This window comes from Quercus lobata, chromosome 8 (assembly GCF_001633185.2).
Source record: "Quercus lobata isolate SW786 chromosome 8, ValleyOak3.0 Primary Assembly, whole genome shotgun sequence".
In the NCBI taxonomy this organism is placed as follows: domain Eukaryota; kingdom Viridiplantae; phylum Streptophyta; class Magnoliopsida; order Fagales; family Fagaceae; genus Quercus; species Quercus lobata.
The window spans coordinates 42,201,718-42,218,795 of record NC_044911.1 but is presented as its reverse complement, the minus strand read 5'-3'; the positions used below and the strand labels follow the sequence as shown (position 1 = coordinate 42,218,795).

The 17,078-nt window shown below is 34.4% G+C and overlaps 2 protein-coding genes across 2 annotated transcripts; both read right to left on the bottom strand.

Annotated features, from left to right (window-relative positions):
• Positions 1-771: 771 nt before the first annotated feature.
• On the bottom strand, positions 772-6,887 carry LOC115955678 (shaggy-related protein kinase eta-like). Its single transcript, XM_031073916.1, has 12 exons — positions 6,677-6,887; positions 5,034-5,126; positions 4,645-4,704; positions 4,282-4,554; positions 4,099-4,173; positions 3,960-4,016; positions 3,474-3,614; positions 3,306-3,356; positions 3,123-3,218; positions 2,643-2,726; positions 2,283-2,384; positions 772-1,336 (listed from the first exon to the last, which is right to left on the bottom strand). Exons 1-12 carry the CDS (start codon positions 6,803-6,805, stop codon positions 1,241-1,243), a joined length of 1,257 nt encoding a protein of 418 aa, XP_030929776.1. The 5' UTR covers positions 6,806-6,887; the 3' UTR covers positions 772-1,240.
• Positions 6,888-9,797: 2,910 nt separating this feature from the next.
• LOC115957678 (peroxidase P7-like) lies at positions 9,798-11,905 on the bottom strand. Its single transcript, XM_031075985.1, has 3 exons — positions 11,427-11,905; positions 11,006-11,197; positions 9,798-10,613 (listed from the first exon to the last, which is right to left on the bottom strand). The coding sequence occupies exons 1-3, from the start codon at positions 11,643-11,645 to the stop codon at positions 10,062-10,064; spliced, it is 963 nt and encodes a 320-aa protein (XP_030931845.1). The 5' UTR covers positions 11,646-11,905; the 3' UTR covers positions 9,798-10,061.
• Between the last annotated feature and the right edge of the window lie 5,173 nt (positions 11,906-17,078).

The following is a 17,078-nucleotide window of genomic DNA, read 5'->3' as shown; positions in this document are numbered from 1 at the left end:
TACGCAATAGTAGAATCAAATATTTGATTTTACTATCAAGTAGAGCTTTAATGACTCCAGCTCTAAAATAGCTTCTACTGAATTTGCCCTTGAAAAATCACTCTCAATGGTTTCATTAAAAATAAAATAAATCGGAATCTGTTTTTTGTTTAAATTAATGGTGAACCAGCGCTCATTAATCATCACCTCCAAGGCTCCGACGCTTAAACTAACACAAGTTTGTTTTTTTCTTTTTTAATTTTAAACGCTAGTTTACTTTTCACCGTTCAAGTTGCTAGAGTTAAGTTGTTGGGTTAGGTTTAAATAAGGTGGCATACTCTACACCTTTGATTTATTTCAAAACAATCCTGTCCACAAAATGGACACTCCATTCAAAAAGAATTAAGCATTTCAAAGAGAGGATCCGAGTCCAGAAAATACATGGTTGGAGAGATCCTTAGCATTTCTTTCGACAAAGAATTCAGCAAGTCAAATCGAATGACGAGAGGGGGGGGGGGGGACCACACGCAAGTAAGAATTCATTGAACCCATTTTAACCAAAAAGGTAATCTTGATTGGAGCAAACAACTTTACTCACTGACGCGACGCTGTGCGAGTACGTCCAGAAATATCAATTGCTTTTACAATTATTAAATAGTAAAGTCAGATTTTGGTGACAAATATACGTTGATCTCATCCACCACAATCCACAGCTTGACCGCATCATTCGCTTTATAAAACTATAAAATAGAAACATTTAATTCATTCTTTCATTGCAAAGTCCAAAAGGGATGGTGAGGAAAAGGTAACCTTCAATTGAGAAATTCAGTTCGCAACCAAAGACCGGCACAAGCATAAATAGAAATAACAACATGATTAAGTAATTAATAAAAGGGGGAAGAATAGAATAGCAAGCCAAACAACTACTGAGCCTCTTAAGCTTCTGCAGCCCCTACCTAGCTACTAGATATGAATAGCATCACCTTTTATACTCCTAGCTCTGGAATCTTTGCGATCAAAACAATGTACAGAAGTAGGGAAATAGTACTTTTTTTTTTATAGCTAAAATGACATATAGTAGACAGAATCACCAATTTCCAGGTTAAGCTGAAGAGCCAGTATATGTATACATCTTCACAGGCCGAGAAAAAACTGCTCATTAAGCCAGAATGCTCGGTTACATAGACCGCAAAAGAGGCCATCCTTTGTTTCACTTTCATCGCTACCAGAGTTGATTCCTTGTTACATCATGCCTTCACATTTACGTACCAGCTGGATGTGGGAAGCTAAGACCAATCTGCCGCCGTACATGCTCTGGTATTAGCCTGTTGATCAATTCAGGTGACGCTCCTTGTAACTGTAACCAAATTGGAATTAAATGGTTAATTGATCTACCAGCTAGAGATCCATCAAAACAAAACTGCATGAGGATGTAAAAAATGGAATTTTTGTATATATTTGAAAGGTCCCCTTTGCGCTAGCCAGAGCCACTATTCAACTATCCAGATTCCTCTACCATCCAAGTCATGCCATCCCAAATGTTACCTAAATAGAGCAAGTTTCATCCATTTTGTTTTCTTCATTTTCCTGACATTTAGAGGGATTTCATCCATTCCTAACATCTTTGATACTCGTTGAACTTGACAAGTGCATTAAGGGCATTTAGTCTCGTTTTCATTGTAACAAGTATGGGTATTCTCATGTGCATTTTGAGAGTACTCCCACCCCAGGAGCAATATATACCTCTCAGCTCAGCAGAATATAGTTGATCAGCATCAAGGATCAACAATAAACGTGTAAATGACAAAACCTGCCAATGCTAATGCAATATATGACAACTACTTAAAATTTTGTATTAATCTATAATATGAATTACTTACCACATCAACCATGAAAACATAATTAAAACTTGAATAGCATGGAACAAGAAGAAAACAAATAACTAATATTACAATGGCACCAAGTAACCAAAATCCACACAGCAGGTTTGCACAAGTGCATGAGTAATTGATAATTGATTAATGCATGTTTGGATGCTAAGACAAGAAGCCACAAAGCATTATATCTATGGTGTTGAGTCTTAGTTCCACTTTAACAATTGGTTTAAGGGCTAGGCTCCACTTATATGAGCTGTAGGATAACATACATGCCATGAACATAAAAATGCATGAAAAATAAAGTCAATATGAACTCACGTAATAACCCCAATAACATGATTCTCTCTCTCTCTCTCTCTCTATACACACACACACACACACACACACACACAAAAAAAAAAAAATTAAAAAGAAAGGACTACGTACTTCCTGTTTAAAGTTGAAAAGAGGGGGCAATGGGCGTCCATTTGGAAGGCGGGCATTGGGCTCACGTAGCTCATCAAAGAAAGGATGCGCACATGCTTCTAACTGCATCAGCAAAAGCCAATCAAGTAAGGAAAAAAGGTCAGTGAGAGAGAAATATAGGACAGCTGTTTATCATTTACGTCATTACAGCAAATTGTGAGGAATGGACATGATGCAACTTGAAATGGCTGCCCTTAGGTTGCAGCCCACACCACAATAGAGAATGCCATACCAAGCATGCTTGATCAGACATTCATGGACGATAATGGAATTATCTTGAGACCACAGAAATGAAGTTTCATCAAATGAAGACCAACTCACCGCAGTGCAGCGAAGACTTGGTGAATATTGAAGAAGCCGTGAAGCAAGGTCAATTGCTTCAGGAGGCATTCGTTTGTGGAAAACCTGAAGCAAGAAACATTATATTAAATGCAGAATATACAACACTGACAGAAAGCCCCTTAGTAAACAATTACAGCAGTTGATGGCATGAACAGGCCCAACTAATTAGCCCATTTCAACTTAATGTCAGGGTTTTTCATGGCCCCTCCTTCACATTACCTAAAATCTCATGATTTTGTGCTAATGTGTGAAAGATGTACATGGGTTGACATCCAGCTAGCATCACTTATTTGCATGTAACATATTATACACTTTTAGCACTAGATCCAAAACTTTGGGATCATATCATATTGCACTCTTTGTATGACTCTCCATTTAGCTAGAAGCATGCACTCTCTCTTATTTTATTCACTTCGTGATAAACCATTAAGCAATTGACATATATAGACAAAAGCATACCTTGTGCCAAGGATGAGCTTTAATTTGAGGGAACCTAAAATCTGTATAATTTGGATTCATGCACCGAATTTCTTCTCGAGTTGGGGTACCAAGAACCTACAAAGAACAATACATGATCACATGATAACTTGCATTGCTACTGCATACTTCAGAGTAGCATTAACATAGAGAATGAAGCTTCACCTTGATAATTTCTACAAGCTGGTCGACTGCATTTTCTCCTGGAAACAATGGCTATCATAACATTTGAAATTATGAGAAACAAACAAAACATAGCAGTAAATATGGCTTAAAGTACCATTGAGAAAATTATTTGACTTTGATATATAGGCTGCCACAGAAGTGACTAACCTGGCCCAGAAGAAGCTCAGCGAGGACACAGCCAGCTGACCAAATATCAATTGATGTTGTATATTCTGTTGCACCAAATATAAGTTCCGGAGCCCGATAGTAACGAGAGCATATATATGAAATATTTGCTTCGCCCTTGACCTGATGACATGGATAGAAAATCATAAACACCAAAATGTATTGTATGAGATAAGTTAATTGGAAACCTATAAACCATGTTAGAAGAAAGATTTATTGTTTGAAGAGCATGCTACTCTAAGAGCATCCATATGAACATAAACAACAATGCAGGATCAAGATCACATTTCAATCATTATCAAGTCTTGTCAAGAGATGATGCATTTGTCATTCATTCAATTATTCAACAGCAATCAAAAGCCAAGAAATAAAAGTCTATCAAATCTCATATTTGAAAATGCATTTGGATTAAGTTTATTTGCATATATAATTGTGGAGCTTATGGAGGAAAGAAATGAAGACACATACCAGGACTTTTGCACTTCCAAAGTCACAAAGCTTAACCTGGTGGGTGAGAGGATCAACCTACAGAAAATATAAATAACAAGTTAAGACCAAAAAAATAAAGTCATACTTATTTAAGAAAAAAAGACGGTAGACAGCATACCAAAAGATTTTGGGGCTTTACATCCCTATGGCACACACCAGGAACAGTATGGATATATGCCAACCCCCTAAAAATCTGAGAAATATTTTCCATTTATTATCAGAATTTAAAGAGGAAAAAAGAGAGGAGAATTTAGGAAAAAAATAAAGCTGAAAAAATATTAACAACATTAAAAATCCATACTTGATATGTATAGAGTTTAACATAGATGAGGGGCATCCTCTGGTTCATACTGCTGTAATGCTTCAGAACTCGGTACATAGTCTCAGGAACATATTCCATGACTAGATTAAGAAAAAGTTCATCTTTACTTGTTGTAGAGAAGAAACAATGCTTCAGGGAAACCACATTTGGGTGATCCATCAAGCGCATTAACTGCAGCTCACGATTTTTATACCGTCTATCCTGCAATACCTTCTTAATGGCCACCGTCTCCCCAGTTTCCAAGCATTTTGCCTGAATAAGAGTGACAACCAATACTCAATAAGGATACAAGAATAGCAAGAATTATTAGTTAATATAGTTAGGACACAAATTGGGCAGTACCTGAAAAACAATTCCAAAAGATCCAGTACCTACAACACGCTCTGCCATGTAGCTGATAGTCTGCAATCAGCAATATAATAAGCACCACAACATACAAGATGAAAAGACAGCTAAAAAATCCCTAAATCTGACCAGCAATTTAAAATTATAATTTCTAATTGAAGTACATCAAATACCTACATGGTAGAACCTCTTAGGACCCAAGCACAACAGCATTTTACATAGTGTTATTATTTCTGGAACCTATTTTAATTTTTTTTTCTCTAACCAATGAATTAACAACAGAGCATTAAATTTTTGCTATAAAAAGAAATTAGAGGCGATGGAACATAGTTTTAATCAAACCAAGGCCATAAAAAAAAAAAGTAATAAAAAAGAGAGGTCCTAACCCTTTTAGGTTCGCCATTTTTGCCTCCAATGGTGGTTGAAATGATGTGTCCAGTAACTGCATCATTCCCCTCAATTACAGCAGCAGACATTTCCTGCAATTCATAGCAACACATATCATGAGTAAAGCTACAACAATAGAAACTAACTATAGTAATCAGAAAACTCCCTATCAATGTCTAGTAATGTCGCTCACGCAACACCCTCACCCACCTACGGGCTCAATTACAAAAACCTATTTTAATTCAGTACAAAACATGCATGGGAACACATGTGCAATGAATTTATGCTCTAAGACCAATCATAATAAAAAAAAAAAAAAAAAAAATGTAAGAAGGACAACAACAAGAACAAAAAAAGACCAACCATAAAATCAATCATATCTATGTATTTAACAGCATCCAATTGCAATCAAAACACAAAAGTAGATATCTGGGGGAGTTGCCATGTTTAGCACCCCCATGATAATGACACACCCCTTGTTCAATTCAAAACATAGCAAGGTAATCTATGCAGAGGAAAATTCATAATACAATTCAACGGCATTCACAGAAACAAAATGATCGGTACATCAAATGCGCAACAATGATATAGAAGCCGCTAATCAAATTCGACTTGAACAACCAACACAACTAACCAATAGCAAATGGATGTCAATGACAACCTAGGAATGTGATAATGAAAAATAAACCAATGCGAAATGAGCTCAAGCAATATGTATAGGAGAAAGGAAAAATCAAGATGGGTATAGCTCACAAGAAAGCATCACATGCTGTAATTTGCTTGCATCCCAAACAAAGAGAGAACCAAAGGATATTCACTCCGTGAAGCAAAGTAGTACATTTTGAATAAGAATCTACCAACAGCAAAAGGGCGAAAAAAAAAAAGTTCACAACGTTCAGAACAAACTAAAAATCAAAGCCCAAAATCTCCAAAGCCCAATAAAAAGTGTACCATATAATTGAAGATCTAATATCTAAATATAACTAAGCTCAAAATTTGCCTAGATTACTTGGAAGAGTAAAGAAGTTTCAAAATTAATGAAAATGAGAAAACTAGAAGAAGAAAAAAAAATCTGTTTGGTTACTGAGAAATATTAGGTTACGGAAAGGGAAAGAAATTTAAAGTCCCCGGAAAATCAGCCTAATATAACTATTGCTCCTTTTCTTTTTCTTACGAAATAAGCAATTTCAAAAAACACTTTCATAATTCGTTTTTTTTTGGCTCACAAAATTTTATCAGTAAGCTCAAGCTGAAGCTCAAGAGATCAAGATCTCAGCTAGAAAAATCAAACTACAAAAGGATGGAAAAAAAAAAAAAGCAAATAATTCAAAAGCAAATAGTAAAGATAATTAAAGTGAGAAGGAGGAGAAAACCGGTCCGATCAGAGAGCGTCGGAAAATTCGGCCGGAGAAAACTCCCGGCGACCTCAAACAAAGTAAGGAAACACAGAAAAAGTACCAGATCGCTCGCAATTCAAGCAAAAGCAAAGGTCCGGAGGTGGATCAAACACGATCCAACCACAAACACACACAGAGACAACGAACAAAACGGCGTCGTACAATGAGCTAGCCAGAACAAAATAGAAGGGTAAAATGGTAATAATAATAAAAAAATGGAAGAAAGAGTAAAAGAAAAAGCAAACCTTATCAGAGTCCATTTCAGATGTGCGGCGAGGCGCTAGCTTCTGTGGCTCATTAATCTCTGCCTGTGGCTGTGTCTGTGGCTGAAGTTGTAGTTGTTGATGGTTTAGCCCCAAGGGCATAGAGGCCATGTGAGAGACAGACAGACTAGACTCACTCTCTCTCTCTTCTTTATTTTTTATTATATTTTTCTTTCTTCTTCTTCTAGCTTAGAAGAACTACTAGTTTTTTTTTTTTTTTTTTCAATTTTGTTTTGTTTCTCAGTTTCTTTCTTTCTCTCTCTCTCCGTGGCAATAGTGTGTTGGGACCGGGCATGTTAGATAAAGCAGGAAAAACCGAAGACCCACGCGAGTTTTAAAACGCGTGGAACCACTCTCCAATTAGATTCTTGCATTTGGTGGGGTTGTCTTATCTATGTCTGGAAATTGAACAATATTAGTTTTATTGGTACTGCAAGGAGGTGATGATCTGGTGAGACTGAGACCATGTTATAGTGGTTTTTTTTCTTTTGCATGAAAATAAAAACACAAATAGACAGGAGTCACAGGGAACTTGGATTATAAAAAGAATTGCATACACAAAACCAAACACCCTCTATCTTAAATTAGTTTTATTTTATAGTTGATAAATAAAAATAATAAACTTAATTTGTACCTCATTCCAATAATTTGGATAATATTTATCCTTTGTGAATAGGGAGGGGTTCACATCATTTTGGATTAAAATATAAATTTAATTTATACACACATAGGCACATAGCTCATTTGCAATTCAAATGAGACCTCTATAACGTTCACTATAATATTCAACGACCGTTGGGAATTACTCAAGTTAAAAAAAATGAATTTTACCACCAAGTCAGAACAGTTGTTATGATGATTATTTATTGAATTTTTTTCTAAGAGTCTATAAGACTTTGAAATTCTTTCAATTGAATCATATTAAGCATTTTTTTTTTTGAATTTTTTTTTGTGCCTATTAAAGAAGTTAAAACATTGCATCCTAATCCTATATGAAAATAATTGAAGGGTACGAATTAATATAATAGCTACAAAACAAAACCGTTTTTATCATGTTCGCCACTACCACCCAAACCCATCTACCTTTTTTGAGTGTTCATAGTTTGCAAAATCATTATTTCTTGTACCTAGTACTTCTTTATGCCCACAGAGTTGTTAAATATTCTTAAAGGTATTTTAGTATAGTTGATTTGGCCTGTATATGTTTTAGGACGTTACTTCAAAATATTGGAAAACCAAGACTAAGCCAATTTGAAGTTTCAATCATGGGAAGCTGACACAATAAATTTTATTTTAATTTATTGAATTATGGGAAGCTGACATGAAATTTCTTCTTCTGCTAAAAAAAAAAAAAAAAAAAAACTATTTATTTAATATATAAAAAAAGCATGAAATATTTGTTCTATGAGGACGTAAATACTAAATATATAATATGTCAATTCTCTTACACCATTTTAAAAGAAAAAAAACTTGTTATCTTTTTTAAGATGTGTACTCATTAATGAAACATGATGCCATTTTTGAGATTACTTGTAACAAAAGATTATGCCAACTAACACGCTTTTGGAATCCTAATTAATCATCCTTCTCTCTTCTAATTGTCCCAACAAGTAACATCCTTTTCAACGAAAAGTGGAGTTCATGCTTCGTCTTTCAAACTTGGAAAAATTGCATTATAGTGCTAAGCATGCAGTTGTCGGGTCTATTATATATATTTTTACTAGAAAGGAAAATTCATATACATATAATAAAGTGATCTTAGGGTATTATAAGTTTCTCAAAACAAAACAAAAATAAATAAAAATTGTAAATCTTACTACCATTCAATCATATTATTTATAATGATTTTTTCTTTTTTAAAAATAGGAGGGAAAGTGAGAAGGCAAGTCAATTACGTGATATGGGATAATGAATAATTTATAAATCTTTTTCTTGGTAGAAGAATAATTTATTTATAGACTAACTCTTTTTATAGTAAATTTATGATACCCAACTATTTCTCAATAAATAACGGCTAACAATTGAATTTTCTCATTAATGGATTTAGATTCTTGTTAGCAAAAAGGGGATTTAAAGTTTAAAATAACTTCTAATTAAGGAACTTACCAAAATTTAAGGATTCTTCATAGGTGGAAGGGATTTAAAGTAGTCCAAACAAATAATTGTAACAAAAAAAAAAAAAAAAAAAAAAAAAAAACCATACCAAGTTCTTCAAAACGTTCTAGATTAGACTTTTATAATTGCTTAAAAATTATCTAAGAAGCAAAATGCTTTCAAAGAGGAGGTAGCAATGAAATGGAGAGTTGTCAATCTACTTAATAGGGGACTAGTTATTTGTTGTTATTGGCAACTTATTGCTAAAATTTAGGGATACTTTGTAGGTGTAAGAAATTTGAAATGGATACATTTCATAATTCATATTAAATTTTACACAACGTGTACACGGTTAGATTTATAAAATAAAATCTTCATCTTGAAAAAGATGAAATAAGGAGCACTTAAAATATAAATGACAAATGACTTCCCTAAAACATATATACAAATGGCTTGAAATGGGGAAGATCTTATCCCGTTGCAAAGATGTTATGTCACTAAATTGTCACATTTTTATGATTTGGGTTTGATCCAGAACTATCATAGACCTCATTTCTACCGATAATTAATTTCATTTCCTTGTTGTCATATTTCTGATAATTAACGACTTTTGAAAACTAAAATTGGCGATTGTGTCATCTAACAAGGGAGAGGTGTCTTATGCAAAAATAAATATGTTATTGAATTAAGACAAACAGCAATCTTCTAAGAGAAAAATGATGCTTGCACATGCCTATGTACCACACTTTAAAGACTTAATTACACATAGGATCTTTTTTTGGTTGAATAGATCCAAACATGAAAATAATTCTAAGATCTCGTCAACTTTTTGACCAGGATCTTTTGTGTCCACCGCAAGATCACTTATTTATCATGACTAATTAATTGGTAATGCTAAAAACATAACTTTTTTATAACAAAATTCATAATATTGAATTGAATGACCATGAGTAGCGAACATAATTAACAATCATGAACTCATAACTTTTTCTTCACCACTCATAATCGATTACTTCAACAATTACGAAATTTATTATGAAAAACGATGTGTCTCAGCAATATTGCTAATTAATTACATTAGCATCATTAAGCTTATAATGAAAGGTCCAGTTAATGTATGCCTTTTTTTGGGAAAATTTTTATAGAAAATTGAAAAAACTGAAGTGAATTACTTTTTCACTTTCCCATAAAAAGTTTTCTAAGATGATTTACTAATGGTTTACTAATATATGTCCTAAGGGCACACGTTAGTAAATCCCTATAATGAATAGCATTAATTCACCACCCTGCAATTCCTTCTAATCTCCCCATTTGTCCCGGTGAGTGGGCTAAGATTGCCCATCTTCACCATGGCTGCAGCAAAATCGCTAGCAAAAGCTGCATTGTTATTACTATAGGTCCTAACCACTGCATCTTGGGAGCCACTATTGAACAGCTGTTGGTCCGAATGAAGAAGCCCACGCCGAGCCACAAGGTCCTTGTAGTAGTTGTTATCAAACCGGGTTGAGGTCAGTGAGTCAAGCGGGGCCAAATTGCTGTCACCACCTGAAGCCGGGCAATTGGCCTTTCGAGTAGTGGCAAAGTTGGAGTCAATGTTGGTCTCGTTGTAAATGCGGGTTCTGAATAAGCTACAACGAGCTTGGCCTATTGTGTGGCCACCGGAGAGCGCGGTCATTTCCCGGGCATTTAGACCTTTGGCAGAGAACATGGAGATGAGGGTTGCAAGATCAGATAACGGAGAGGGGAGGTTGCTGTTGGCTGCGCTTTGACTGGCTGTCCTTGCATCTCTCCGGCCTAGTGGTACTATCCATGAGGGTCCTCCTAGCTAAAAGCAAAATGGAAAACACATATTAGTGAACAAAAAGTGTAAATAAGTGAAAGACAAGCTTTAAAAATTAAAAATCAAACAAACAAACACTCGAGAGTGTCATGACACTAATATAATTTAATATTAATGGATATTTTTATAGCCATCGTTAAAAATATAAAACAGGTCATGCCTACTTTAAAAGCAATTAACAAAAGTATTAAATTATTAAAAATGACTCAACTGCATGTGCCTTAAATTGAGTGGTTCGATTGTATTAAAAAATTCTACTTTAATGAATTTTCTGAAGGCACTCAATAACATAACACTTTTGTTCCGTAACCCTTACAAAATTTAACCATGAAACAAATCTTATTCAAACAAAGAAAAAGAACTATATTAATACTAACCAAGACCACTCCTTCTCGTGCTGCAAGTGCTAAAATATCTGCACAAGACACAGTAGCATTGCAACTAGCTTCCACGCGGGTTTTAATATTATCAATCACTTCGAAACCCCTTGCAGAATTTAGATTTGGTCCCGCGTTCTTTTCACCTGTGAAGGTGGCAGTGTCGTCCAGTAGTATTGATGCATCGCAGCCCTACAAAACCCAAAAAAAAGCCATAAAAGAACGTCCAAAAAAAAAAAAAAAAAGAACTTATCCACTTAAAAAATAAAAATAAAAACGTCATATATTTTGTCAAATTTATATGCATGTTTTCCATTTTTGGTCTAAATTAAAGCAAGTAATATTCCTTTCTAACATATATAATCGAACTTTGTATGAAACATAAAGGAACACAAAATGCATGCGTGTCTCTGCGTCTCACATTTACAAAGCAGTCATGGAAGAACAAGCGAAGAATAGAGGCACCCATGCGTGCCTCCCTAGTGACAGCTTGCCTCATGGCATTTTGCACGAGGGTTCGTAGATTAGGGCAAGTGGTGGCGTAGAAGTTAGGAGAAAGTTGTGCATATACTGAGTTATAGGCTAGCAGAGAAAGGATAGACAGTAGTGTCACAAGGATAATGTGTGTCTTGGACGCCATGGGTTTAACAAAGCTTTAGATAAAAGCTGAATTGAAAGGACTAGTGAGAAGTGACAGTGTTAATGGGGAGCTTGTTTTGTGGTGTGAGAATAGCTTTGATTGAACAACCCTATATATAAATAGAAAGAGCTATAGTGCGCGCTATAGTGCGCACTATAGTTCTTCTCTGTCACTGTGTGTATGCGAAACAGTTTCAAACTTGGCTGCTGAAACGCGGCTTTCGAATGGGGTTGAGTTGTTTTAACTCTGGAATCTCCAAAAGAAAGTCTGCCATTGAGCTCAAGTCAACTTATATGCCCTCTCATCAAATGCATGCAAGAATTCAAAAATATGATTATCGGTGTGGGACTGATTGCAAGATTAATAAACAAAGAGAATAACTCGCACCGAATTCTGAAATTATAATTAATCACCCAAGGCCCAAAACGGTGCTGTGCATATATCATTAGCCTAAAATTCTTTTATTGACTTTTCTTTTCTTTTCTTTTTTTTTTGGTTTTTTGGATGATGGTGAGTGTAATTTTGATCTGTACTTCACCGACCATCATTGTTTTATTATATTTTTCTAGAAAAAAAAAAAAAAAAAATTGCTTTCAATAGATCAAGGAAGAGCTTTGCATTAATGATTCCGGTGAATTGGTAAAGAAACATGGTTCCATGAAAATGCAAGAATAACGTTTGATTAATAAAAGAGATTAAACTCAATGAACATTCAATGAAAAAATTATGTTTACATCTTCTAATAATATGATGCCACTTCATATTAGTTCAAATAAAAGAACATGGATTACGTCGCGATTATAATCCCATCAAAACCACTTTTAATCAATATATTCTAAAATTAACAAAATAAAATTATCTGGAACCTCAATACAAGAAAAGAGAAATTTTTGGAATCTCACCACATGTTCAACATATCTTTGATTGATTGAAAATCGTAGATTCAGTTTTTAATCTAATGCATTTTACACATAACCGGCTATAAAAGTGAGTTTTTATAACCCTGATTAGAGTGTCTATATAAAAGCCTACTAAGCATGACTTTCATAATTGAGATGTAGAGGCAAGAAAACATGTACTATTCAAAAAGAAATCCCTAGTCTCCACTTGTTTAACCTCTGAGTTCAAAAGCAAATAGAAAAGAATCAATATGGTGTTGTACATGTTGCCGCCATGCATAGTGCACATCAAGGTTGAAGCCATAGAGTCACCCTAGCGCTTGCTACAAAGATCAATTCTTTAAGAGGTTGTTGGAGTTATAAGCAAGAAGTTCATGCGATTGAATTCAGAATAGAAAAGTCCAGGAAGTTAGAGCTATGTGTGGTTATGTGAGTAAGTCACTACTGGAATAGCTCAAGATTCAGGAACATGGATATGTTCAATTGTAAGAACTTCAGTTCAATTTTTGAATTTCTTGGGGTACAGGATGCCTCGTAGTAACTTTTTCTCATGTATTGTTGTCTTTGAGTTTTTCATTTTGTCACGAGATAATTGTACTTTAACATCCCAAACTATACCATCGTTTACATTTATCATTTTTGAACTTTTAAAATGCATGATTACGACCCTAAACTATAACATGTGTTTCACTTTGCACCCTACCATCAATTGGATTGTTACCTTGGATGGAAAAGCATTTTACTTGCAACTTACATGACCTCTGCATACGTGGCATCATATGAAAAAACTAAATTGACCCTCTTCAATCCCTTAAAAAAAAGGTTGCGTGGCATTGCAATGGTTAAATTTGTTAAATGTTTTTGTTTTAATATGTTATGATATGATATGGATGACAAGGAATCAACATTATAAGACAAAATGAAAGGGAAGTGATTGATACTTTGTTCTTAAGCACGAAAACTAATAAAATATACACTAATCATTTAGTGTCTTAGGACTATGCAAGTAATGAGACTAGTAGGAGCAACCTTGGAACCCTCCCATCCCCCTTTTATGAAAGTGAGCTTTAATGCGACCATAAGTGAGAATAGATCATGCATAGTAGTAGTTGCTAGAAATCATAAAATAGAAGTAATCTACAGATGTGCTGAGTTGATTTTAGACCAGAATCCCCTAAGAGCAAAAGCTATAGCAGCCAAGTTAGCGGTAGCAAAAGCAGCAGAATTGGGTTTCAAACATGTAATTTGTGAAGGCAATATTTTGAACGTGATTCTTCCACTATAAAATCTTTATTCCAATCTTTATTGGGCAATTAGTCATATTAAAGAAGAAACTTATTCTTATCTTATTTTGTTTCAACTTTCATATTCTTATCTTATAAAGGTGTTTGAATATATTATTCCATTACCAAATGAACACGAGACATTTCTTTAAGAGATATTGTAGGCATGTGTGTGTGAAAGATTTCTTGGTTAAAAAGGCAATGCGTCGTCATTTAGCAAACAAAAAAAAAAAGGTATTGCGTCCATTGCACAATTACTAGTTATAAATTGCTTATGCTAATTAAAGTACATCATTATTTTCTCTGCTTTTTAACTCCGTTGAGTTTGTTTTTTCCTGTAGAAGTTTTTTGGTAATTTGCTCTTCACAATATTTTTAGCTTTCTTTTCCTTTTCCCCCCCTTAAGTTAAGTGGAATGCTATTAGATTTCATGTCGTATTCATAAGAAGAAAGGTTCATTTTTCTTATCTTTTTTTTGGGATCATCCAAAAAAAGAAGAAAAGAAAATGATGAGATTATAAAAACGCTTCAATCATAACCTTGCATTATTAACCTTCCGGAATCCGAAAGTCCTAGACAGTAGACACTATGATAATTTTGACAATCTCTCATAATGAACTTCGATGAAGGAGGTCCTTGTTTTCCCTTTTCGCTTTAGCTTAGGTCCCACTTGAAATGACCCAGTTGGTCATACACATACACCAAGATAAAACTAAAGTGCAATGCCACTTTCCTCCTCCTGGATGCACTTGAAAAAAGAAAACAAAGAATCAGTCTTTCCTTCTATTAATATATGCATTAGAGGCAACGAGGTTTATCATACATACCTATCAATCTTGTAAATTATATTTTTAGTGGATATGAATTTGGTCCCACGGTGAAGATTGGACTTAATTAGGAGCTCCAACTGGTATGGTTCACATGTTCTAACCTCCAACCACTTCCAGGCAGAGCTGGGGCCATGGGCCATTACATTTTATTTGTCTTTTCAATAATTTGGCGTGATATGAAAAGAATATAAATTAATCTTAAAATGGTTTGCAACATTTAAAAGTTGTTAGAATATATATATTCTAATATTATATGTAAATTTTTGGTTCTAAAATTTAATATTCGATCCCAATAGGCAAACATTTATTAATGTGGAAATTAAATGAAAACTTTTTTTTTTTAATTCTCTAGAAATGCAAAAGAATCATCATATAATACGAGTTTTTAGCCAGCAATAACATGCAAAATGGATTTCAATTACATTTCATGAATATTTCAAGTGTTCTCTGGCACTAAATATTTTAAATCGATTTTTTTTTTCTTTGTAAGTAGCTGTATAAGAAGGAAATAACAAAACAAAGCACATGGGCTGCTGGGCAGACCTTTGACCACAGACAAGCCCATTCGGGTTTCAAAAGGGAGAACGATATAATAAGCCCCATGCATGGTGGAGAAAGCATTGACTACATTTATCAACTAATGAAGGCTTGCAATAAAAATAAGAAAATTCAAAGTTCAAAATTTTCAACCCTAATTAAAGATATCACATGAGATTGTCATGATCTTGGGAGCTAGAGAGTAGAGAGTAGAGATTATTGTTGATTTCGTTGACTTTCCTCAATGAGTTCAACTTACCCCTTGTTCAAAGATAGACGTGGTTAAGTAACACAAATCTTACTCAATAGTTAACGCACAGAATCTTTGCTTTCTCTCCTTCCATATGTAACACACAGCTGAGCTAGCAATAAAAAACATATAATTTTTATTCATGAGTTTGAGGATCTTTATTGAGGTTAATTTAAACATCCATTGAATAGTAGTATCACTCCAATCTCTAGTCACGCATGGCAAGTTGCATTTCTTACATAAGTTCTCCATAGATTTTCAGAGTAATTAGAGCAATTAAAGAGTAGGTGTTTGTAAATTGTAATCTTCTGCAGTAAAAACAACTACTAGTAATAAAATCTTCATCAAAAGTCCAAAGCTTATCATACGTGCTCAACCAATTTTGAATAGCATGGCCAAAGAATAAAAGAGTTTTTAGATATGCCTCTTCATCTAAAAGACTAAATCGTTTCCAACCTCTTAGTCCTTACATTTTATTTTCCTTCTGGTGCACCACTCCACCAAATTCTATCTTTTCTATGAACTGTTGTTAGCCTAAAGCTCGATGGACTGTTTTGTTAGACCATATAGACAAGCTATGTTTACTGCAAAGATTGCACATATATATTCTTAAACATTGTGGCCTTGTTCCATTCCTCCATTCTCTTTATACACAAACCATCCTTAGTCCTGGGAAGGCACACCATACGTTCTCCCAAGGAACCTTAGCTCTAGATGTCTAGGACCTAGCCACAAGATTATTACAAGAATGCTCTCAACACTCACTCAACTTGGTTCACAACTTTCCCAGGAATGGTGAAAATGATGGACCAATGCATTTGAATAGAGCACAACACACTTTTGAACCTTAGCCAGCTCTAGCCATCTAGATGCCTTAAACTAAGGACCTTGTCACAAGATTACAAGAATGCTCTCAACACTTGTTCAACTTGTACTTCACAACTTTCCTAGGAATGGTAAAAATGATGGACCAATGCATTTGAATAGAGCACAACACACTTTTGATAATTAAGTTGCAACTTGCAACCTCCATGTCATGCTATGACAACACCCTATTTGTTCACTTTTCTACTTTTTATATATAATACAAGAGTTTTTGAAAAAACAAAATTCACTGACCTCAAATTGCAACCTCCATGTAAATGAGATCTGACAACACCCTGTTTGTCTACTTTTCTACTTTCTTAAACTGAACAATTTTGAAAAAATAAAATGGCATTGAACCTTAGCTAGCTCTAGCCCTCTAGATGCCTTAAACTAATGACCTTGTCACAAGATTACAAGAATGCTCTCAACACTTGTTCAACTTGTGGTTCACAACTTTCCGAGGAATGGAAAAAATGATGACCAATGCACTTGAATAAAGCACAACACACGTGATAATTAAGTTGCAACCTGCAACCTCCATTGCAAGCTATATTGCTACGACAAGTTGACAACATCCTATGTATATGTTCACTCTTTTACTTTCTATATATTACAACAATTTTTATTTAAAAAAAAAAAAATCAATGAGCTCAAATTGCAACCTCCACTCATATGAGATCCTGTTTGTCTACTTTTCTAGTTTCTTAAATTGAGAAGTATTGAAAAAATGAGATATGTTTGAAAAATTAGCTTAAAACAAATCATTTA

Bases quoted from the DNA above. Each gene is read 5' to 3' on its own strand.
- LOC115955678 (XM_031073916.1), bottom strand. From the start codon at position 6,805: ATGGCCTCTATGCCCTTGGGGCTAAACCATCAACAACTACAACTTCAG. The intron at 5,127-6,676 runs GTTTGCTTTTTC...TATGAATTGCAG, and splicing joins CTGAAATGGACTCTGATAAG to GAAATGTCTGCTGCTGTAAT. The intron at 3,219-3,305 runs GTGAAGCTTCAT...TGTTCTTTGTAG, and splicing joins AGCTTGTAGAAATTATCAAG to GTTCTTGGTACCCCAACTCG.
- LOC115957678 (XM_031075985.1), bottom strand. From the start codon at position 11,645: ATGGCGTCCAAGACACACATTATCCTTGTGACACTACTGTCTATCCTT. The intron at 11,198-11,426 runs GTGAGACGCAGA...TGGGTTTTGTAG, and splicing joins TCCATGACTGCTTTGTAAAT to GGCTGCGATGCATCAATACT. The intron at 10,614-11,005 runs GTTAGTATTAAT...TTTTGCTTTTAG, and splicing joins CACGAGAAGGAGTGGTCTTG to CTAGGAGGACCCTCATGGAT.